This window comes from Vulpes lagopus, chromosome 11, assembly GCF_018345385.1.
Source record: "Vulpes lagopus strain Blue_001 chromosome 11, ASM1834538v1, whole genome shotgun sequence".
Lineage (NCBI taxonomy): Eukaryota > Metazoa > Chordata > Mammalia > Carnivora > Canidae > Vulpes > Vulpes lagopus.
In genome coordinates, this window is record NC_054834.1 from 100,680,499 (window position 1) to 100,703,784 (window position 23,286).

Sequence of the window (23,286 nt, forward strand, 5' to 3'; positions counted from 1 at the left end):
TAGAACAACTTTTAGGTGGGAGAGATCGTGTGAATAAGAATCTGTGCTGTTTGGCTTCTGGTTTTAGAGCTCTTTTAAACATTTTTTTTTTTCTTTTTGAATTCAAGATTTTTTTTTTCTGCTGCCTTTCATTTTCCCCATCTTAATACCAAACTTTTTTATCTCTAGAAGCCAAGCAGAAATATTTTGTTAAGGATATCATGCTGGGGATCCCTGGGTGGCGCAGCGGTTTGGCGCCTGCCTTTGGCCCAGGGCGCGATCCTGAAGACCCGGGATCGAATCCCACATCGGGCTCCCGGTGCATGGAGCCTGCTTCTCCCTCTGCCTGTGTCTCTGCCTCTCTCTCTCTCTCTTTGACTATCATAAATAAATTAAAAAAAAAAAATTAAAAAAAAATTAAAAAAAAAAAGGATATCATGCTATAATTTTAATGACAATTGGATGGTTTCCTGGAGAACTGGACACAAAAGATGGTTTGAGTTGAGCCTGAAATGGTATTTAAGGTTCCAAATGGCAGATGCTACAGTGTATCACCGCAGCCTGATAAATGAGATTGCATTTTAGAATGACAGGCTGAATGCTTTAATGAAAGGAGGTTTCCCATTTTGGTTGGCCAATTAAATCACTGTTGATGACTTTGGATCATTAATGAACATTAGTGGAAAATGACCATTTGAATTCAATTATTACAATAATATATTTGAAAAGTACTAACCACAAATAAGCCTATCTGTAAATTAAAGATTTATTCATTTGCCACAGATAAGTTAGCATATTGCTTTGCTTTTCTTAATGCAAAGCAAGTTAAGATATCAAAATTGAGAATTTCTCTTTAGAGGTTGTTTTTTCCTTGGGTGCCCTTAAAAAGATAATTTATGCAGTGGATCATTATATTACTTCATTATTCTCAAATTAGCAAGAGCTAGAACAGAGAGGGGAACATTATACAAGGTATAAAGGTAGAAGATTAAGTTTAAAATGGATTAGGTATTTGATTTATTTAATGCCTAAAAAAATTTCTAATTCTGCAAAAACAATAGGGAGAAAATAACCATTACTTGGGAACATGTAAATTTATTTAAAATTAATATGAAAATAAAATGCAAATGAAAGTTTCATAACCAGGTTTTTTTTTTTTCTTAAATACATTAGAGGCTCAGTTTTCCTAATTATTTTAAGCTTTAAAATATTTTATGGATATATATCCTGCCATATTTGCTATAATATTCCCAACAAATTCATCTGGAGATGATGTTTTCTTTAGTTAACTTCATTTTCTCTGGACCTTTGGTGTGTTTTGGTAGTTAAGACAGGAGGGTGGGTTCTTTTGAAATGCATGTTTTTCTCATCTTGTTATTTGTAAAGTGGGCCCCCATCTCAGCCCAAGCTTCCTTCATCTCTGTTTCATAGTTTACAGAGAAAGGAGACACTGTGGAGCTCAGGCTTCCCCTGGGAATACATTGGGCTTAATGAGCTTGATAGTCTGGTGGGCTCAATAAATCAAATAAAGCAAAACATTTCTCATTTTTGAATAAAAGCATTTATCACACAGTGTTTGTTCATTCATGGTCACAAGATTGATTGGTTCCCAGCCTCATAGTGTATATTGAAGCATTTTTGATTTTGTTTTTCCAGTGGGCAAGTTACGGAAGCAGTGGCTAAAGGAAAGTATCTCTGATGTCGGCTTTGGGATGCTGAAGTCTGTCAAGGAGTATGTGGACCCCAATAACATCTTTGGAAACAAAAACCTTTTATAAATCAATTACTGTTGTTATGAAAAATGTCACTTTTTTTTTTAAAGTCTTCAACTATGGTTATACCAGTAATCAAATATATCATGGACTGTATTTCAGCAAAATTTGTTTGTTGGTTTAAAATAAGTTGTTTCATTCTGTATTTGTTTTATTTCTACATCCATGGATTGACAGATGGTATTCCTAAATCTCTCTCATTGTAGGTGTATCAGTTTACCGCCAACTGGTTATCATTTCAAATTTTAGTCAAGGCAACACAAGGCTGCTAGTTGTTATTTCAGAGGAAGATGCTGCCAGCTGTTCTATATTGATGCTTCCCCTTGGTAATGAAGGTGGATTTTGGTGTCATCCACTGCTTATGTAGCCTCTTTTTAAAAGGACGTTTCTGGGAAGCAGGTATCTGGAGAAGGATTCCGTTGAGGAGTGATTACACATGTATGTTTTTTAAGAGTGCATTCTAGTGTGAGTAGGCCATTGAGGAGAATACTCGTGAAAGAATATAGGCAACCTGTTAACTTAGGATACCTTCGATTCTGTGAGGTGCTTGGCCTACATTTTTCTTTGAAATTAGTATATAGTTATAGAACCTTAAATCAGTCTAAAAATTATTGTTAGGGGACATGTTTTTGTTCTCCATGTTTCTGTTTCTACTGAGGTATAAGTTGTATGTGTATAACTGAGATAACCTCTTGTAATATCCTAGTTCCTTCATCATATGTTTTATGAGAAAAGCTGATTTATCACTCATTGTATGTGAAGAACAGGTTAACCTTGAAATGAATGCCTTTATTCAGCTTAAGAGTCCTAATGTTTCTGATTTCACATTCTTGTTGCTGAGATGCAGAAGCAGCTGCAACAGGAGCAGAAGAAGGAAGACTCCTTACATTTAATGTCTCCAGTTCAAAGAATTGTTTGGCTAATGAAACACAGTTATCATTTAACTATTGAATTTGAAAACCTCAAGTTTCAGTGACAAATTTTTTTTAATTAACCCAAACATGATAAATTTTCAAATAAAAGTAAAGTTTCCATTTCGTTTTTAATACTGATTTAACACCTTGTTTGAATTACTGGTTTAACCTAAATTTTGAAAAAATGGATTAATACACATACCATAATCAAAAGTTTGAAATATCCTATTTCTTAAATAATAGGAAAAACATGAATCACATTGAGCAAACATTTTTACATTCAAACCTGGATATTAAAATAAGTGAAATGATTACTTTGAATCATTGTCTGTCAAGGTTCATGATTCACATTTTGGGATGGATTCTTTTCTTAATACAATACCTAACTTTTGATAATTTTTTAAAAATTAATATTTGATCAGATAATGTAAATCAAAATACAGACAATCCTTTAAAAGGACACACTGTCTGTCTATGTAGCAACAGCTCCAAAGTATTTTTGGGCAGTTTGATACCTTTTATATCTGAAGAATACTTAACCAGAAAAGTGAAAATTTAAATTGACAAAATGGTATTTTTAAGACTTCAAAATGATCAACAATTTTTAATAAAATTGGCCTCAAAATAATAAACTTAAAATCTGTAAGCAAATCAAAATTAAATATCAGTTTAACAACAAAAACTAAATATTTGTTAGAAGCTGCCTCTCTTCATTGGTAATTTATTTTTAATTATAAAATTTCAGCAGATCTTAGCTTTAAAAGCCCTTAATATTTGAAATAGTTGGATGCTTGATGAGGAAATTATACTTGCCTCTAGAATTATAAAAATCTCAGCTTTATAAAATGCATCTATCTATTAATGAAGGTAATTTCTCTAACTGATGATCAAAATGTAAAATTTAATACAGTACTAGTATCTCACTGGAGTGTATACATGTTTCTGAGTAATTTTTTAAATAAAATTTACAGATTCATAAGAAGATCCATTCCTTTGCACGTGATTGTTATAACATTCTTTCCCAGGGAGTTCAGATTTCAACAACCTCAGAAATCTGTATTTGGTATTAGGAAACTATAAATGTCACAACTGAAAATTGTTGTGTTCACTGTTCTACATGAACCTTACGGAAATTAGTGATTTATGTCTTTGTTTTTCTTCTTCCATGTATGCAGGACTCCCAATCTTGATTTTATAGGGATGACTACATTCTGTTGTTGGAATCATTTCTACAGGGATTATTTTGAAACACATGAACACTCATCAGTGCTGTGCTGTTTCACTCTGATTTAGTAAATCAGAAAGCCTCTTCCCCACTTTCTCTCACACTTGCTTCTGAGAGGTACCTTTGGCATGTACTTAGTTTCTGTGGAGAGCTGAGTTCTTGATTATGCACAGAAGCACTTAAACCTTGCCTCATATTTCTGAAATATCTGGAAATGGCTTCATAAAAGTTAAAGCCTGGAGTACATTGTTTATGTGAGGCTTTTAAACTCACTTTGAATAAGTTTGTTTAAAATTTTAAAAGCTCATAACCTATTTGGTTTTTAGTACAGCATAAACATTGACTTGTCTTTCTGAAGTTAGTCATATTTCTAGTATTTGTTAATGTCACATTTGGGTTGAGGTTTTAGTGGGACTAGGAACTTGCTGCTAGTGAGAAGTGGCATTGAATACTAAAGACTCAATATGAACAGGCTTTATTGACCCTTAGAGAAACTGTTGCCTTAATGTTTGGTGCAAAATACAGTGCATAAGCGAATTTCATCTTATACTGAGTAACTTGAGCTTTTTTTTAGTTTAGTAAGAATTGTAGAAGCCACGTGTTTATTGTGCCCAGCATTTTACCACAAAGAAAGAGGATTGAATTCTTTTCTCTTCAGAAGGATTGGAAGTTTACTTCCTAAATGCTTACATATTACAGTACTATTATTTAAAGAGTTATTTATGAAGCTGGAAGCCTTCTAGTACACATAGTTGTGTTGACATATTTTGGAAAACAAAAGCGCAATAAAGGATGAGCTTCCATCAGTGTGTATCCTGTGTCAGATACAGATGGTTGCAAGGAAACCTGTTTTTCAGGATATTCTCTTAGTAACTGCTAAGTCCTAGCTTACATTTTTGAAAATGCCTTTCTGCATGCTGGCTCCAGAGATTTTTCTTTGTCATTTTCTTTTATAGCTACAACTCTTAACCATAGCTGATCAAAGAAGCCCTGTAGGTCCAAGCTGAAGTGTATAAACTTAGCTGTTCACATGGGGCTGGGTTTGGTTGAGCATCTATTTATATAAACGTAGGATACAAATGGTTATTTATTATGGATTGATTCACAAACTGCATGGGCTGGCACTTGAAGCAGCCAAAATGGAATGCTGTGGAAAGTGTCTCTACGTTTTAAGAAACACTGAGACAGGCATCAAGGACAGAAAATGTAAGAGTTTTTAAAAATATTGAATCGAGTGTCTGCTAAGAAAGATATAAGTTGCTCAGCTTTCTGCTTCCTAAACCACGGTGTTTGTCTTTAGTGTGGAATTTGTAAAAACTATTTGTAACATCAACAGGTTATAGAAACCTATATTATTAATAAAATGCACCCAGGTCTAAGAGCTTTTGTTTTCTTCAAAGGGAGTGGGAAGCTCTTTGTTCTGTTTGCATATGGGTTTTTCTTTTATTTTTTCATCTTCATATTTCTGCCGATTTGAAAACAAAATTTTATAATTTTATTAATGAAGCATAATCAAGTCCCTTTAAAATATGGCTAGTTAGATTTTATCACTCTAATTATTTTTTAAATAAATGTTATATTCCTAGGAGGTGTTTATCTCCTCTGAGCCTGAAGCATTTCCTTTGAACCTAGGAAGATCCTCAGAGAATGAGCACTGCGCTCTTAACCACAGCAATTCCTTAACAAATGTGAGTAAGGACCACTGATATATTGAACACTCAAGCCAAAGAACCATCACAGAATAAAGTAACTTTAGTTCTGTGAACATGAAAAGATTTCTTTTTTGGTTCCTGAAGGAAACTGTTTTATACTTTTTTTTCCCCACAAGGAAGAAAAATAATACATCACGCATCATTAAGAACATTTTTCAGAGACTCAACTTCCAAATCTAAAAGGGAGAGAGAAGGAAAAAAAAAATAGTGTGGATTTCTAAGCAACACGTATACCTGTTTTCAGGCATCTTATTGTTAGCAGTGTTTTTCATGAACAACATGAGCACCCTGTGAAACCTGTTGTTTAACCCTTAAGGTAATCATGTTCACATTATCCATAAAGGACATGAAATGCTTGTACTGGTATACAGTTTCTATAAATAATTATTTTTTTGGGCCTCATAAAGAATATCCCCAAAAGTTCACAGTGCCTTGTTGGGATTTTTTTTTTTTTTTCCATGAAATAGCCATTGTTTAAAATGAGAGGGAGAGGATAAATAAGTCTTTAAAGACTGGGATTGTTTAGTAGTTCAGGGCTTGTCCTCTTCAAGAGTATGTCAGGAATTAAGCAGTTCTATTCAGAAACATGGAAAATCCTTTCTACAGTGTGGGTTTGGATCACCTATTCTAGTCTGTTTCACTAATGATATTGTGGACCTGTACTGCATATATGCGTTCAGTTGATAGAATTTATATGTACTTTCATTCTTAGATTTTCATTCCTACTGTCCCAACTTAGTAGCCCTAAGATGTGGCTTCGTGGATGTGGCCTATTCACTCAGTCCCTGAGACACCCACTACATGCTTTTGGATATTAGCTCACACAGCTCCCTGAGGAGCGCAGGGCCTGTGGGGGGTGGGGGGGGCTCTAGTCCTTATATTGTGTGTCAGTCTTTTTTTCTGTGATGGTGCCTTCAGAATAAAGAGTATTTCTGTTCCTGGACAATGATAAGTCTTATGAGAAATATATGTGGATTATATTTCTTAATTTTTGTCCTTTTTTGCTAAGCCTGTGAAATACTTTGGCTCCGATACAACTTGACTTGAATAATATCTTATCCCGAGTCTTCCTCCAAGGCAGTACATATTCCTGCCAGTACTGTAGTAATCTTTTGGGAACTACATGTGGGTAAGCTCTTGTATGTAAGCCATTTTATTGCTGTAACTAATGCATACAATTTACATTTGTAGTTTAAACGTTGCTGTGTTAGCGGGAAGGGAAATTCCTGAGGGATTTCAGCACAGCTTGTGAGTTCAGACTGAGCCATACTGTTCTCTACAAGGGCTCAAAACATAGTCTATGTGTGTGCTTTCGGTGTGCGTTTGGATTCGCCTTTGATTGCTTTTCTGATACTGTACTGTTCTATAAGCAAATGCCCATGTGTGATTTTTAAGATGTGCTGGGAAGAAATAAAACAATATCAAAACCATTGTTATGGAGATTGTTGCTTATTTCATATTGATTTCACTTAAGCTTTGTTGGCAGCATCATGCTGTACTGACAGAATGGATAAAATATAGTCTCTACCCATGAGTAGCCTATTAGTGAAGGATGTGTGCACAGATACTGATTTTGTCCCTGCCCGTGACTGCTGTACTAGAGGGAAGGTTGCAGTTTTCTGGGCTCTGAAATGACTGAGGATCAAGCCTGTTGAGCTTAATCTAACTTGGGACATTTCACATAATCACTTACCTCACTAAGACTTCAGCTCTTAATTAAAGTTTTCTTCCTTGGTTCATATAAGCTTAGACTGAATGAACCTTAGAAATCCTCTCATCTTACCTTTTCCTAAACATAATTGTCTAATTTCCCGTATACCCCAGGCCACAGATAATGAGTTTTCCTGAACATTTGCTGTGACCAAATGGGAATTTATTGCCTTTCCAGGAAGCCTTTTCCAACTTGAAATCCTCAGGTATTAAGAGGTTTTTGCTTATTAGACTGAAACCCATCTTCCTCTTCTATTCATTGGTGTAACCTTTGTCTCTTAGTCATAAAGAATTGTCCAGTTGCTCTATTGAAGACAGGCTCTTCCAGTGCTTAAAGGCAACTCATATCCTCCCACATCTTCTCCGGTTAGCCTTTGCTCCTGTGAGTTCTAGACCCTTCACCATCCCAGTCTCTCTTCACACATATGCTTCTGATTTTTTTTTCTTTTAAGATTTATTTATTTTCGAGGTGGGGGAGAGGCAAAGAGAGAGGGTGAAAGAGTCCCAAGCAGACTCTGAGCAGCCTGACACAGGGCTCAATCTCACAACCCTTAGATCATGACCTGAGCCAAAACCAAGAGTTGGTGCTTAATCGACTGTGCCACCAGGTGCCCCAAAATTTTAATTCACTTTTAAATTTTAATTTAAAAAAATTTTTAAGAGAGAGAGAGAGTGCACATGCACTAGAGCAAGCAGGGGAGGGGGCAGAGAGAGTATCTCAGACAGTTCCACACTGATTGGAGCTGGATCCCATGACCCTTGAGATGACCTGAGCTGAAATCAAGAGTTGGATGTTCAACCAGCTGAGCCACCCAGGCATCCCCTCTTTGGTGTTATTGAAGTGAGGTGTCTAGGCCTGAATGTGCCATAGTACCAATGATTTCCTTATTGGAGTCACTAATGAATGCATTTTTTTTATGGACATTCCACTGTCATCTCACACTGAATTTAAATTTAACAAAGCTTGTCTTTTCTGCATATGCTGTTTTGGCCACATCTCCCTGGAGTCTGATTTTTTTAAAGTCTCATTACCTGTATTTATCCTTACTAAAATTTGTATCTTGCTGGATTTAATTCTAGAGTTTCAAAATTTTAGAATCTTGACTCATCCAGAATATTTTTTTTCCGTTCTGTTTTGGGTCCTAATAGAAGTGAGACATGTATATGTCTGGACTCTCTTGCAAGTAATGGCATAGAGCTCTAGTACACAACGGTTTGTCCAATAACACATCCATGAAAGAGCATTCAGGGCTCAGGCAGCTATTCTTCCACTTGACATGCTGTTGTCCACTTTACATTTTGTCCACAAATAGGCATTTTTTTCCCCCAGTGAGTAAATTATTTCAGACAAACATTAAACATGCAATAAATTTACTTAACGTTGTAAGCTGCCAGACTGAGATCCTTTGACGAAGCTTGCTCAAGTTTCCTGTGCCACCCCATCAGAAAGGCAAGTGAGGTCCTTGTGTCATCCCATCTATTTTTGCCTGTGTTTGGCCTCAGGGGTATGTCTCATTTTCAGTATACTCAAACCCATTCTCTGATGTGATGTTGATTTGGTCTAGTATTGGCTCATGGACAACCTCTCACATCCATTCTTACATAGTTCTGTCACATCTTTCATACCTCATTGTATCCACATTACACCTGAGAAGATAGTCCTTAAAAATTAAAACTTTAGGGATGCCTAGGTGGCTCAGCAGTTGAGTGTCTGCCTTCAGCCCAGGGCATGATCCCAGGGTGCTGGGATTGAGTCCCACATGGGGCTCCCTGCAAGGAGCCTGCTTCTCCCTCTGCCTGTGTCTCTGCTTCTCTCTCTCTCTCTCATAAATAAATAAAACCTATAAAAAAAAAAAAAAAGCGGTGGCTGAGAGCACAGCTTTGAGCTGGACCACTGAGTTTTTGGTCCCTGCTTTGCCACTTAATGAAAAAAATTAAAATTTTGTCACTAAACTGTAAAATAAGAGAGGATGAAGTTCCAAAGTCTAAGAACACAATGGAACACAATGGAAAGAGTTCTATTCTGGAATTTTGTTTGTGCTCCATTTTTCTCTACCAACTACAAGTCACTCTATTTGGACCTAATTTCTTTCATAAAATGAAAATCTCTAAGGTCCCTTCTGACTTGGTCTCAGTGATTCTGATTAAGTCTAGATATTTTTGCTGAATACTACCCTAGAAATGATTATTGCATTAATAATTTACTTTTTAATTCATCGTTTATTAGCCACTGTGCTGAGATTTAACTCTAGACCAGAGGTAATGATTATTACAACAATCCTGAGAAATGAGTGATATCCTCACTCACTTTTTTTTTTTTTTTTTTACTGGTAAAATAACTGAAGTTTAGTGAAGTCAAGTAACATCGACTTAGTAGCTGGCAAGTGGTGGTGTTGGGATATGACTAAATCCAGTGCCTCTGCTGGCAGCTTCACTGCTCTAGGCTGTTTGTACTGGGTATCTATGATATATACAAAATTTCTGCTTTTAAAGCACATTATTGGTCATTGCCCTCTACTAAAGGGCACAAGTAAGGAAATGAAGTCTTTTCAAGCTACAAAATGGAAGCCACTGTCTTCTTGACCTTACACCATAGAAAATACAGGATGCCTTTTGTCTCAAATGCTGTCTTGCTCTGTAAATGTTTAATCCAGAAGGTCTTATATTGGTGTCTATAGGTTTAATATGAAACTTACAAAGGAAGTTAATTTGCATTTTTATAACTTTAATACTGTATTCCTTTGAGCTGCACTTAAAAATGTAAGAATACCTGTTTCTGTAAGTTATATATCTTTCCATAGAGAGACTGGAAACTATTAAGATTAAGGAAATGTTCTATTGTAATTAGAGCCCATTTATGGGAAGTCACACAGTTCCTTAAAACTGCTGATTTAAGAATTAAAGTTGCTGCTGAAGGATTTGAGTTACACTGCAAAAGTTATATATATCTTATAGCTAGAATGAAAGTTTAAGTTTAGAATCTGATGGTTACAGTTATGGTACTTCTGTGGTTGGACAACCAAGAATCCAGAGTTACCGGCTCTTCATGAAGTGTTCTGTTTAAGTAATACTGTGGGTACAGCCCAATAAGTGAATACAAAAAAGCCCAAGTGTCACTCTAGTCCCAGTGGTAAGGCAACAAAGAATAAGAGGCAGTTAGTGAACGGTAGATAATGAGCTGCAATTCCCACCAGCTCCACCAGGAGTTTACTTAGTGTGTCAGAACACTGTCAAGAAACTAGTCTCCCAGGTGTTTCTAGATCACTTATAGTCACTAAGAAAAAGACTAAAGAACCTAAGACAAAAACATATTCAGAAATGCTGGTGTTGAAAGGTTTCACTTTGGTGATACTATCCTTTTAAAATTATGTAGTTTAGATACCTGGACAGACTTCCAGCACTGCTAACCCTCTGTGTGCCAGTGTGGAAATAAGCCCAAGCAAAGATTATAGGACACGAGGGTCAGAAAGTTATTCCCTTAAACCTTCTGCTTCAAGCCATTTACCTACCCTTTCTTATCTCACATTTTCTAGTATTTTATTTATTTGGGCATCACAAATTGCTATAATCTGTAGGCGAGCTTATCACTGGCAGGTCTATATGGATTCCATCTGAGATGTTCTTCTGAGGTTTGAGAGGCCATCCCTATGTATTCCTATATCACCCTGCAGGAAGAGAATGTGATCTATGATTTCACTGCCCAGTGACCCTCCACCTCCTATCCCCACAGTTCTCCCAGTTTCCAGTTTTCTGCTTCTTATGAAGGGGTCAGAGGTAGTCACTCTATATCTGACCTCACAGATGGGGTTAGTGTGAACATTTGTGCCACAGCTGAGGCCAAATTCAAAGAAGGGCTGTGAGGAGGAATGGGAATCCTTTGGCAGGCAGTCATGTCACTGATCAAAGGAGTCTGCTGGTTGTCCTGCATGGGAAGATCACATTCTTATTCATGTCTGGGAAAATGGAAATAACTACTTGTGTGCAAACACAAGGCTTATATTCTGAAAACGTGGAGATGGGGGGTTGACTAGGATTATAAGATACTAGATTTAATATTTGATCCCTTTAAAATGTAACATGGGACATAATGAAGAAAAAGGAGTAAAAGCTTTAGAAATACATGTAATTTTTTTTTTGTCAAAAAAAGTGCTTTTAGCATGGAATACATAATGTTGTAGGAGCACAAAACAAAGCTTTTCATCAGAGCCTTAGGGATGAAAGCTTTCAGTCAAATGTAAAAATATAGAGTTAAAGTCATTATTTGTTAGTGTCATAGTATCGATAAGCAGAGCTAAGTACTTCTGAAGGTGAGTTTGAAAGAAATATATCCTAAAAATAAAGGGCAGTAAGAGTCTGAAGAGTCTGAAGAGTTAGGAATATCCTCACGCTTCTCAGTCTTCTCCAATATTCAGAAGACTGGACAGCTTTGTAGGTGTGGTTCAAGAGTCTTTGTTGTTGCCAGGCAGCAGTCTGTCAATCTGAGGGGATGCCTCCCCAGAGAGCTTGGGTAAGGAAGGGGACAAATGCCGTGATTGACCTTTATTCCTTTACTCAGTGGTAGGAGCAGTCAGGATTTCCTGATTCATTACTAACCAGGAAATCCCAGCTGCCCAGCGGCAAGGGGTTAAAAACTATTCTGAAAAGCTTTTTATGTTCTGGAAATCTGAATTACACATACATGCAAACCACAAACACATAGCACCTGGATAAATAAAATGTGGCTGCATAAAGGCCAGGGTATTTGCAAAAGGGAATCTGGAAAACATTTGCTTTTGGGTGGGTACACTTTATGTTTTGTTTTGTTTTTAAGAAAAAAAAATAGAGGAAATGTGCAAAAACATCAGAAATTTTAACATGGCTGTTGAAATGAGATTTCAGGTCATTTATTGTCCAAATCTTAAGGAGCTATGGAGATCGAGAGGGGCCATAGAGCTACTGCACAAAGCAGCAGCAACACTTTTATTTAGTACAAAAGTTGCTAAATGAAGACCATTTCCCACAGATAGAATTTGTGCTGTCAGATACACTGAAGAGGTCATTAAGCATCAACAGTCCTCCAAACATGGGATCAAACAACTATGGTAAGTGGTATCAGCATACATAATTAAGATTTAAAATGCTCATGAACTGAAAACCATTGGACTTCATTGTAAGCCAAATTTTCTGATAGATCTATTAGAATTTGAACACCCAGAAGGTCATGCTACAGAGGATTTGTGCTGCGCATACCCGGTCTAGGTACCTACATGCCCAAGTGATTTCTTTTTGAAGGAAAAAAACATCCTCTCATTATGTCAGGCGTTCACTATCAGTTGAAAGCTATCAGACCAAACCATGAGAAACTGGTAGTTTTGTAGGTCAATAACTTTCAAGATCAGCAATTTCATATCATTCAACCTAATACTTTTTTTTTTTTTTTTCTGAGCCAGGTTAAATTGGAGTTGACAGTTACATTTATGGGTAGAGAAGGAGTAAGTGAACAAACAGTAAAGCTCATATATGGTTCAGAAAAAAAAAATGCCTAAGCAGAATGAGTGGAGTTCTCCTTGGGAATGTTGGGAGTGTGAAACTAGCATTATGAACCTACCAGATAAGGTTTCAGAACCTTTAATCTGTTACAGAGGCAGGAAAGAAGTTTGGTGGGGTCATGGCAATAGTGTAGATTTTTCCTTACCAAAGAGGCTACAACACAGAAAAACTCCAACAGTAACCTAAGTAGGTAGGAATTAAGAACTAAGTTTTCAGGGTACTTCTGCTATTAGTCACTATTTAGAGATAAATGAGAGCAGTTATGAAAAACGTAACAAAATATCTTGTTCATATGTACACGTTATTAACAAGTGGAACAAAAGAAAACTAAAGTTGTTTCTTCAGCAATTGTTTATTGTCTCTATAGTACCATAATATTAAGGGCACAAGATATCCCTCTAAATTTGTACATTAAAAAAAAAAAAAAAAAAACAGAAAAAGAAACCCAAACATTTATCACCTAAGGAATTTTGGTTACAGAAACTGTTACATCTATATTGAAAAACCCTGCCAAAACATCTTAAACTCTATGCAAAATGTGTGTATATTCCAAATTAAAGAGTAAATTGTGAGAAAGGAACACACAATCCCTAAAACTTAACAGTAAAAGCCTAGAAATCCTACATGTTAACTGCTCTGTTCTGGGTTTGATAGTGCCAAGCCCCTGGAAATTATAATCCATGTGCAGGGGACTCTAAATACAACCAGACACATGATAACAAAGGAGAAGAAAAAGGTACTACAAGTTCTAACAAACACAGAGTCCCAATGAGTTTTGATTTTTCATATATTATTCTAGGTGTCAAAAGTTACAATAAGATTATTTAATCTAATTAATATGACTTTTAAACTATACAGTTTAACATGTGACAAATGTAAAGATGCTAAATATAAATATCTATAGCTAAATATAGATAAAACCACAAAATATATATAAAGGTATTATGATAAAAGATATTCTATCAGACATAACTATATATTCCATCCTATAATCTCATAAATCAAAGCCTTTAACTGTCTGGACTCGTATGTGACTGTATTCTTTCCAGTGTGCATTCTTTCTTCTTCCAGGGGTTGTTCAATAACAGCAGGTATGTTTCTGCCATAAAGTTCACATTGTTCTAGAAACTGGACACATTCTTGAATAACACTGTCACGGAGCATGATCGTATGTTTTGACATGTTTTCTAATAAGGACAGGAAGCATCTTTTGGCATAATACCAGGTGTCAGTTCCCAGTTTCTTATGATAAGGTTCCAGGCTTTTGATAACCCGAGAGATACCAAAGTCATAATTTCCTTTGGCACAATAGAGTGTCCCTATCACCAAATTCACAATGCAGAGATGGTAGATTTTCTTATCGGGGTCATCATAGGACAGCTGCTCTTCCTCCTCAATCTTTCTCATCAACTCCTCAGCTTCTTCATTCTGACTGGTCATAATGTACGAAACACACAGGTTAGCCAGCACGATAGCACTGACGTTCAAGATGTTGTCATAATGCTTCTTGACTATGGGCTCATAGAAACCGATGGCTTCTTTGTATTTGTTTTCCTGCATGAACAGGACGTGAGCCACGTTCAGCTTCCACACATCGTGGTCATTACAGAATTCCACAGATTTGCGGAAGATCTTTTCCACCATTGGATAATTCTCAAGGTTCCAGTAGATCTTTGCCTGGGCCATCAACACGGGGATGTACTTCTCCAGGGTGTCGTCATACTCATTCACTGCCTTCTTGACAGCTTCATCGTCTCTATTGTGTCTTGCTTCCTGTACTTGGATGGTGAGTCTCCGGAGCTGTTCGGTCAGCATCCCTGCCAGCCCATCAAGCTTAACGAAAGCCTCTTCCGGAGCCGTCTGGCAGGTGATCATGGCATCCAAGAAGTCATAGAGATAGGGGGTGAGGAGCCTGTAGGTCAAATGGGCATTCTCTGCCAGGACATCGGCCGCCAGGTCAAAATACTCATACTTACAGTAGAGCAGCAGCAGGTTGCCAAAGGTCTCTGGGGGGAAGGGGTTCTGCTGGAGCAGAAACTGTAGCTTTTCAAACCCTTCCGTAGGCCTGGTGTCCATGTTCATCAGCGCCTGGTTGTGCAGGGTCACGGGGTCTAACTCTTCTTCTGCCCTTGGTGGCATGTCCGTGAGGGCCTCCTGGGCCGCCTCATAGTTTCTCAGTTGGTACTCTATGGCGGCCTTGAGGTTGAAGGCCTCGACCAGGGCGGTCCGGTGAAGCACTAAGGTGTTGCCAACGCTTCGGACATCAATGCCCTCGGTGGTCATGCCCACCCCGAGCTCCGGGTGCTGGCGGATGCCACGCTCGATGATGTCGGCGATATGCTTCAGCGCCGGGGCGTACTGCCGGCGGCTGTAATAGGCCAAGGCCAGGTTGTAGGACAGGTCGGGCCGGTAGCCCGAGGCCTGCAGCGCCGCGAAGAACTTGGAGCACGCGGCTTCGTACTGTCCCTCCTTGTAGAGCAAACAGCCCAGGTTGACCTGGCCGTCGGGCTCGCCGTCGGGCCCGCTGTCGTCCCCGCCTTCGGCGCTCAGCAGCTGCTCCACCAGGCTCTTGGCCCCGGGCAGGTCGCCCTCGCTGTACTTGATGGCGGCCTGCAGGCGGAGGACCCGGCCGTGGTAGGCGGGGTTGTCCAGCAGCAGGAAGGCCACGCGGGTGGCCTCCGGGTACAGGCAGGCCTTGTACAGGGCCTGGGCCTGGTACAGGCGGTACTGCTCGAGCTCCGGGTGCAGCTGGCCCAGCTGCTCATAGCACTCGGCGGCCAGCGCGAACTCCTGCAGGCGGTAGTAGCAGTAGCCGAGCAGCGACAGGCCGGCGCGGCTCCTCGGGCTCCGCTGCAGCTCGGCGCCCAGCAGCTGCACCGCCTCGGCGTAGCGGGCGTCGCGGAGCAGCCGGTACACGACGGCGGTGAACTCGCCATCGGGGACGTGCGCGCCGCCCAGCCCGGCCATGCCTGCCGCCGCGGCGCTGGGGCGCGCTGGTTGCCACGGCAACCGGCCGCCCGGAAACGGAAGGCGCAAAGGATACTGCAGTTTTTTTGTGTTGCTTTCCCCCCCACTCCTAAAGTCGCTTTGCAGGGGTAAGACCAGACAAGGGTTAGAACGGAGTCACTAACGCGAGGGTCTCATATACGGCCTGTCCCCAAGACTCCGGAGCGTGAGCGGCGTTAGCAAAGAAAAAACTCCCCCGGGCCCGTCAGTACCGAAACCCCACTTCCGGTCATGCGCGGGCGCGTCGCGCGGCAGCCGCGGGCGTATTGCATGCCGGGAGGAGTCGTCTCCGCCGGGCGGCCGCACCGTAGTCAGGAGGTGAGGGAGCGCTTACCTTTTCTTTCGTTAGGGTTTGCACACTTGGCAGTTCATCTCCCTTGATCCTCCAAACTTCACTACCGTGTAAGGACCGTGGAAAAACCGATGACCGAGTCTTTTCCAAGGTGGGGTGGGGATAAAAGTGCGGCCCCAAGTGTCCCTGCACCGTTGCCCTTCTCACTCTCCAAACCTACTTTGTGTGTGACAGAGAAACAGACAATCAGCCTGCACTTGTCAGGCTTTTAATATTTCTGGATATCACTGAATTGTTTTTTGGACATCACTGATAGGAACTGGATTTACTTTCAGTTAAAAGAAACTTTCCTACACTTTAATTTTTTCCCCACCTCAGATTCTTAGTTTGAAGATCTCTGGAAATTTGCTCCTGTACCAAAAAAAAAAAAAAAAAAAAAGAAAAAGAAAAGAAAGAAAGAAAGAAAGAGCCCTGGATTTTCTTTTGTTCCTTTGTCATGTATTTGGAATAGATGCTCTAGAGTCCATGTTACTACCTCAGGGCTTTTTTCATATAAATACTTTTGAATTCAAAGATTTATTTATTTATATTTATGATAGACACAGAAAGAGAGAGGCAGAGACACAGGAGGAGGGAGAAGCAGGCTCCATGCCGGGAGCCCGACGTGGGACTCGATCCCTGGACTCCAGGAACGAATTTTGAAGGCCACAATTCAGTCCCTCAAAATCTAGGCAGTGGGAGAAGATAGCTCTTTTATATATAATCTCTTCAAAGCAAACAATTAGCACTAATGGTGCTTCAGGAAACTTTCCGTGAAAGTTGTAAAGAAAGGAACTTGCAGGAAGTCTGAAGAAGCAAGCTGGAGACTAATCAAGGGGCCCTGTGTGTGTGCCCCGGCTTTCCTGAATGCAGTGGAAGCCTCTGGGAGGGAGAGACATGATCAGATTTGGGTTCCCAAGAGATCCCTCCAGCTGCAGCTTGGGAGAGTATTAGAGGGAGCAACTTGGAGGCAAGGGTGTGAGTTAGAAGGCTCTGGTCCTGGGCAGACAAAAGGCTGGAGGACTAAAAGGTTGTGTAGAGATGAGAAATGTTCAGGGAATAAAATGAAAGAAATTGGTGCCCAATTTGATTTGGGGGAAAGAAGAAAGAAAATGGAGGCATTTAGTATCTCCCAGGTTTCTGGCTTGGATGAATGAACTATTCAGATTTTCAAGGAAGTAGAAACAGTTCCAAGAGTCCCCTGTAAAGGCCTACTGGACTTGCCAATAGTAATCAGGCCCTCTCCTGTCCTTGGCTCCCTTAACTTTCCCACCATTTTTATCACAGTAAATTCCAGTCGGTGACAAGGTAGAGCAAGTGCGCAGTGAAGAGAAAGGGATTCTGTGGGCTTGAGTGGTGGACACCTGTTGCTTTTGGCCACCCAGTAGTTGGCCAACTTTCTCCTGGCAGAGCCCTTATTTCCCTTTGGGAACAACCCTTCCCTGTGTGCTCTGTGAGGTCTCAGTGGGTCTCCTCATTCCAGCTCCTCTCACAAGTCAGCTCCTTGTCAGTCAAATGAGGCCAATGTGACTGGCTTTGTGTGGGTCACTTGATCCAAGCAAGCATAGTCAGTCAGATTCACCAGGAATGTAGAACAGCTTGAGACTCATACAAAAATGTTCTGGGGGCACCTGGATGGCTCAGTCAGTTAAGCATCTGACTTGATTTCGGCTCAAGTCACGATCTCAGGGTTGTGAAAGGAGCCCTGCATCAGGCTCTGCGCTCAGGATTCTGCTCGAGATTCTCTCTTCTCTCCTTCTGGTCCTCCCTCATTCTGGACTAAATAAGTAATAAAAAAAAAATGTTCTGAAGAGATTAATTAATGTTCTTATTGGTTATTATGTTGATCCCAAGACCTTCCCTTTTTCCTGCCCTTACTAAGACTATCTCTTCTGTTTTGTGAGCTACCCAGTACCCTTTCAGCGACTTCCTTTTTTAAAACTTAACATACAAAAAAAAAATTTTTTTTTAAATAAATAAAACTTAACATACGTCATTTCTGTTGCTTGCAACTAAGGAACCCCAGCTGAAGCCCAGAGGGTAGCAGGAAAGGCCCAAATCCCACAACTGTCTGTTCAATCTGCCTTGGGCTGCAGAAGGAGACCTGAGACCACTCCTGCTGCCCCATTATGACCATCTCATGCTTTGCCCAGACCCCTCTGCCCATCTGTGGTAGGGAGTTTGGTATGTACACTGCATTCTAAACCGTTTCCTCTCCACTCTAGTCTTAGCTGAGAGCTCTTATGGGAAATGCATCAGCTGTCTTGCCCAGCTGTCAAACTATAAGGAGGAAGGAGTCATAAACTAGGGGACAGTGGAAGACCATCCACAGGCCTCTCCCCAGTGAGGGCATGGAAAGGACAGCAGAAGCTCTGACCACTAAAGAGAAAGTAAAATGGAGATCCATAAAGAGAGGGGCCGACAGATGGAGGTGGCCCCAGGTGAGCTTTGCCAATGCGACATTAGCTTTCTCCACATTTTTTAAAGTTACTATTTCATAGGTTCTGCTGCCAGAACTTTCTGAAATGCTAGGCCTGAGTGCCAGGGGAAGCTGGAAAGCCAGCCAGTGTGGGTTGCATGTGCCAGAAGATCACAAACACAGGCACTAATAGCAGCTTGCCTGATACCTCAGTGCCTTTTTGTTTCTGCCAAATTGATGTAGCCATCAAGGTAATCTTCCTGGCCTCATGGCCCAGGTGGTATACCCAGAAAGGCAGACCCAGCCGGGAACCCTGAAACTGGCCTCTGGCAATGGTTTGGGGTCTCTAATGAATGGCCTTCCTTGTCACATTCAGGCAGGTCTGCAGCCACCTGGGAACTTCAGCTCTCCGTGTCTCCAGCAGCCAGGAGTGATTGCAGAACATCTGTTGGTAGTTGCATCAGGACTCAATTCTGTCTCTATAAGCCTTTGAGCTTCCTTTAAACAAACAAGCTTCCCACTTCTCTCCCCATCTATACCCTGCCAGATGTTTATGTTCTGTTTCTGCAAAGAACTATCAAAGGCAGCGATAACAATAGCATTGAAATTGCCCAGAGCAGGCACCTATCCCATATGCTTGCCTGGTCTACAAATCAGGCAACTGATAGCCTTAAGTGTGAATTTATTTTATCATTAATTGAGCAGGTACTATATACTATGTTCCAAACGTTACGCTAGGGGCCATCAGGAAAGCCCTTGAGGAACTTGATTGTCTTTCTGGTGAGGGACAAAGACAAGATTATAGAGAACTGACCTCAAGGTCTAAAGCTCAGCACAGGGTCAGCTCAGAACATAGAAGTCATGGTGGGGAAGGGCTAATTCTAAATTCTCTGTGCTTGGTAGTAAGTTCATGTTGTAGGAGTATTGCTGTGCCACTCTTTGGCACTTATCACATACCTCCTTGTGTGGTCAGTTCCCCCTTGTAGGTATGTGGGCGGCTCTCTGTTTTCAAGGAGGGGCAGGGAGTGACTCACCTTTGATTTCATACCTTGAAAAAGTGCACCAAGAGTGATGGACTGGTTAGCTCAGACAAACTCAGAGATCTTCAGGGTGCTTTAGGGCTCCTCATGGGTTTCAAAGTTCAAGGCATGACTTGGTCAACTGTCACATCATTTAACACATGGGCTTATCCAACACCAAGTACTGCTGTTGCTTTAGGCAATACTGCTTGCGCATGTCTGCACAAGACAAAAACCATATGAAACCCCCAACTAGTCTTGTGTTTTATACAAAGAGAAACCAAACATGTCCACAATTGGAGTACAAACAGTATATCTTCTTCTTACTTGGTACACATATATTATAGGAATGATTTTTATCAGTGATGAGAGACTTGGTTAACCAAGGTTGGTGGTCCCATCATAAAGATGAAGGCCACGCTACAAGAACAGTTGTTAGCATTACAGTCTACCACTGGGAACCATAGCACTTTGTGTAGCTTAGTTCTTACAACTGTCCTATAAAGTAGATGGTGTCCTTCCCATTTTGTTGTTTGTGAAGGTAAAGCTCAGAGAAGTCAAGGAGCCTTATCAGTTGTAAGTCTATTGAGTGAAGGGGTTGGAATATGAATGCTTGTGTGCCTGATTCCTTTGTGGAGAAAAGTTGAGCTATTCTAATCCCACTCCCACAGATCTCATTGGGGCAGGGAGGATGAGCCTTTCAGATATCAGGTCCCTTCTCCCCTCAGGACTTTGGATTGGTTAAGATCTTTGTCCCTGGGTGGCATGGGGTGGTGGAGATGGGCATCTTGGGATAGTCTCTGGAAGGTGGTGCAGAGGTCTACTCTTGCTGGGAACAAATCTGTGTGCCTAGCTGCTTGGCCAGCAGGATGTCATGGTAGGGACTGTGTGGGGAGTCAGGGCAGAGTCAGGAGCTCCCCTGTGGGAAGGGCAAAGATAAGGAGACCATGAAGTTAAGTCTTGTTTGGGCTTCCCACCCTGAGGTCCCAGAGGTCAGTTGAGATTCTAGTGATTTCCATGGCTCCTTGCAACCTGAAAGGGACCAATTGCAGGTCAGCACCCTCCCCATCCTAGGCTAACACTTCTTCCAGCCCCTTCCCCATCCTACTGTGGAACTCAGTGGAGGGACTGAAGCAGAGGAGCAAGGGGGTTCAAGACCCTGAGAGCTCCAGCTCAGGAATGTGGTCAGACTTCATTCCTTCATTCCACTAACTGGCTAGGAATGAAGATGATCTTTGTTCCAGGAGCCCAGGTGTTTGCTAAGGTAATTAATAGGAAACTGATGTAAAGGGCTTTTAAATATCTGTATATTCACAGGACTCAATAAATAGCATATGAATCTTGCTGTTTCCTTAAGTAGGGTCACTTGGCCTGAACATTCTTTGAAAAAAATGTTTTTAGTCTCAGTGAGAGTCTATGTAGCTTGGGCTCATTTCAGTTAAATTAGTGAGATTTTAGAGGTATGTGCTTATTAGGTTGTCAGTGAGAATCCACACCTACTTCTTCTCTTGCCCAGGCTGGTTGGTTTGGGATTTCTGGAGGAGGAAGTGGGGTGGAGGTTGGTGCTCAAATGCTCCTACTTGACTACTTGACTGACAGGGCAGGGTGCCTTTCAACAACCAGAAAGTGGGACTAATTGGGAAATAAGAGCAAGGTCTGTGTATAGTTTATAACTGTATGATCATTTCAGGACCATATCAAAGCATACAGTGTGTGTCATTCATATTTATTCATTCAAAATTCATTTATTATCTCATTCAAAACCACTTAATAATAAGTAGTTTCTGTTGTTTATAGTCTGTGTTTTCTTGGTATACCGAAGTACAAAGTGATTTCTATAATATGAATGCCTTACTGTTTTTTGGTTTTTGAAAAAGGATATACATATTCTAAATAAGTTTATACAGATGCGGGAACATTTCTGGAAGGATACATCAGAAACTGTCAACAATGTCCCTCTGGGGAGGGAGTGGGATGGGTAGCTGTTCAAGAAGGAGACATTTACATTTTATACATTTTATATTTTATACCCTCTTATACATTTACATTTTATACGATACTGTCCTCTTTGAGTTTAGTTAAATATCTTTTCATCTCTAGTGCCTGGTAACACTTGTCTCAATAAAATTGTCACTGGTTTGAATGATGGAATTTACAATGAAATGGAGCAATTTTTTTAAAGAGAGGGGGTGCGGGGAGGGGTAGGGGGAGAAAGAGAATCTCAAGCAAATTGCATGCCCAGCATGGAGCCCCACACGGAACCCGATCCCACAACCCTGAGATCATGACCTGAGCCAAAATCAAGAGTTGGACACTCCACCAACTGAGCCTCCCAGGGACCCCGAAATGGGGCACTTTTTAATGGTGTTCTACAAATAGCACTGTGAATTCTGGATCTTCTATTAGACCACGTATTTGCACATCAGTGTATTTGCTGGACCAGGCAGGTCAAATGTGCTTATGATATGTGAACAAAACAAAATAAAGCAGGGACATGACATGTAACAGTAGCTTGGTATCCCTTATCAATGACAAGGAGCCTTTAAGAACTGTACATCCTAGACTACTAGTGGTGCTAGAAACCTTGTTTTGTATCTGGATAGTCTTTGCTAGCCGCCTTCCTAGCTGGACAGATATGTGGTCCTGATCCTTTTCATTCTCCATTCTTTCCTCGTCCTGAAACAGTGAAGGCCCACAGGACAAAGTGCGGACACACCAGGTTTCCTCAGGTTCATTGCAGTGTGTGCACTTCCCTTAGTTTTGTTTAAGAGTTTGTATCAGGCTCAGGGCGCCTGGGTGGCTCAGTTGGTGGAGCAGCTGACTCTTGGTTTCAGCTTAGGTAATGATTTCAGGGTCCTGGGATCGATGCCCATGCTCAGTGAGGCATCTGCTTGTCTCTCACCCCCTGCTACTCCCCCTACTCACACGCATTTTTCTCTCTAAGAAATAAATAATTTTAAAAAAAGTTTGTATCAGGCTTTATCCTCGAGAATCTTGCCTCAGAAGAAGCTGATCATTTTCAGAAAAGGACTTATAAACTCAGTCCTTCTCATGGTCTTCACGGCAGGGCCTCACTCCCAAGGGCTCTTTCCCTTCTCGTCAAAGTAAAATGTGTGTCTAACCAAGACAAGTACTGGGTTGGATAGGAGTTCAGCAACTGGAAGACACATGCAAAATAACAAGGACCCAGTCCTCCAGACCTGTTACTATTAGCTGGGCACTGAGGAAACAGGCAGAGGTGGTGTGGGCTCAAGAGCAGGCCATTTGAATCCAGACTCTACCAGCTATGGGACCTTGGGTAACTTATTTACTTAACCTCTCTGAGTCTTAGTTTCTTCATCTGCAAAATGGAAATGAAAATACCTGCCTTGCAAGATTATGATGATGATTTGCAGTAATTAATCCACAGTGATATGATTAATCATTCATCCATCAAACAGTACATGTTTATTATGCATTAAACAGTGTGCTAGGCACCAAGAGGGATTTCAGATATTAATAAAACATGGCCCTTGCCCTGCAGGGATTCAAGTCTAAAAGAGGAGATGAAAAATTTAACAAATACATTAAATCAGGGTGATAAATGCAATAATAAAATACATACTAAGCTCACACTGGTGTTACAAAATTAGAGAAATTCAGAATTTAGAAACAGGTAATTTACTGTAAC

At 40.6% G+C, this 23,286-nt stretch overlaps 2 protein-coding genes across 2 annotated transcripts in view; one reads left to right on the top strand and one right to left on the bottom strand.

Annotated features, from left to right (window-relative positions):
- The window catches only part of AGPS (alkylglycerone phosphate synthase), a 132,104-nt gene extending 125,071 nt beyond the window's left edge, over positions 1 to 7,033 (top strand). Inside the window, exon 20 of the mRNA XM_041773901.1 lies at positions 1,636 to 7,033. Within this exon, the coding sequence (XP_041629835.1) occupies positions 1,636 to 1,757 (122 nt within the window). The 3' untranslated portion in view covers positions 1,758 to 7,033. The remainder of the gene's footprint in view (positions 1 to 1,635) is intronic.
- Positions 7,034 to 13,189: 6,156 nt separating this feature from the next.
- TTC30B (tetratricopeptide repeat domain 30B) lies at positions 13,190 to 15,954 on the bottom strand. Its single transcript, XM_041773252.1, has one exon. It carries the CDS (start codon positions 15,806 to 15,808, stop codon positions 13,814 to 13,816), a length of 1,995 nt encoding a protein of 664 aa, XP_041629186.1. The 5' UTR covers positions 15,809 to 15,954; the 3' UTR covers positions 13,190 to 13,813.
- Between the last annotated feature and the right edge of the window lie 7,332 nt (positions 15,955 to 23,286).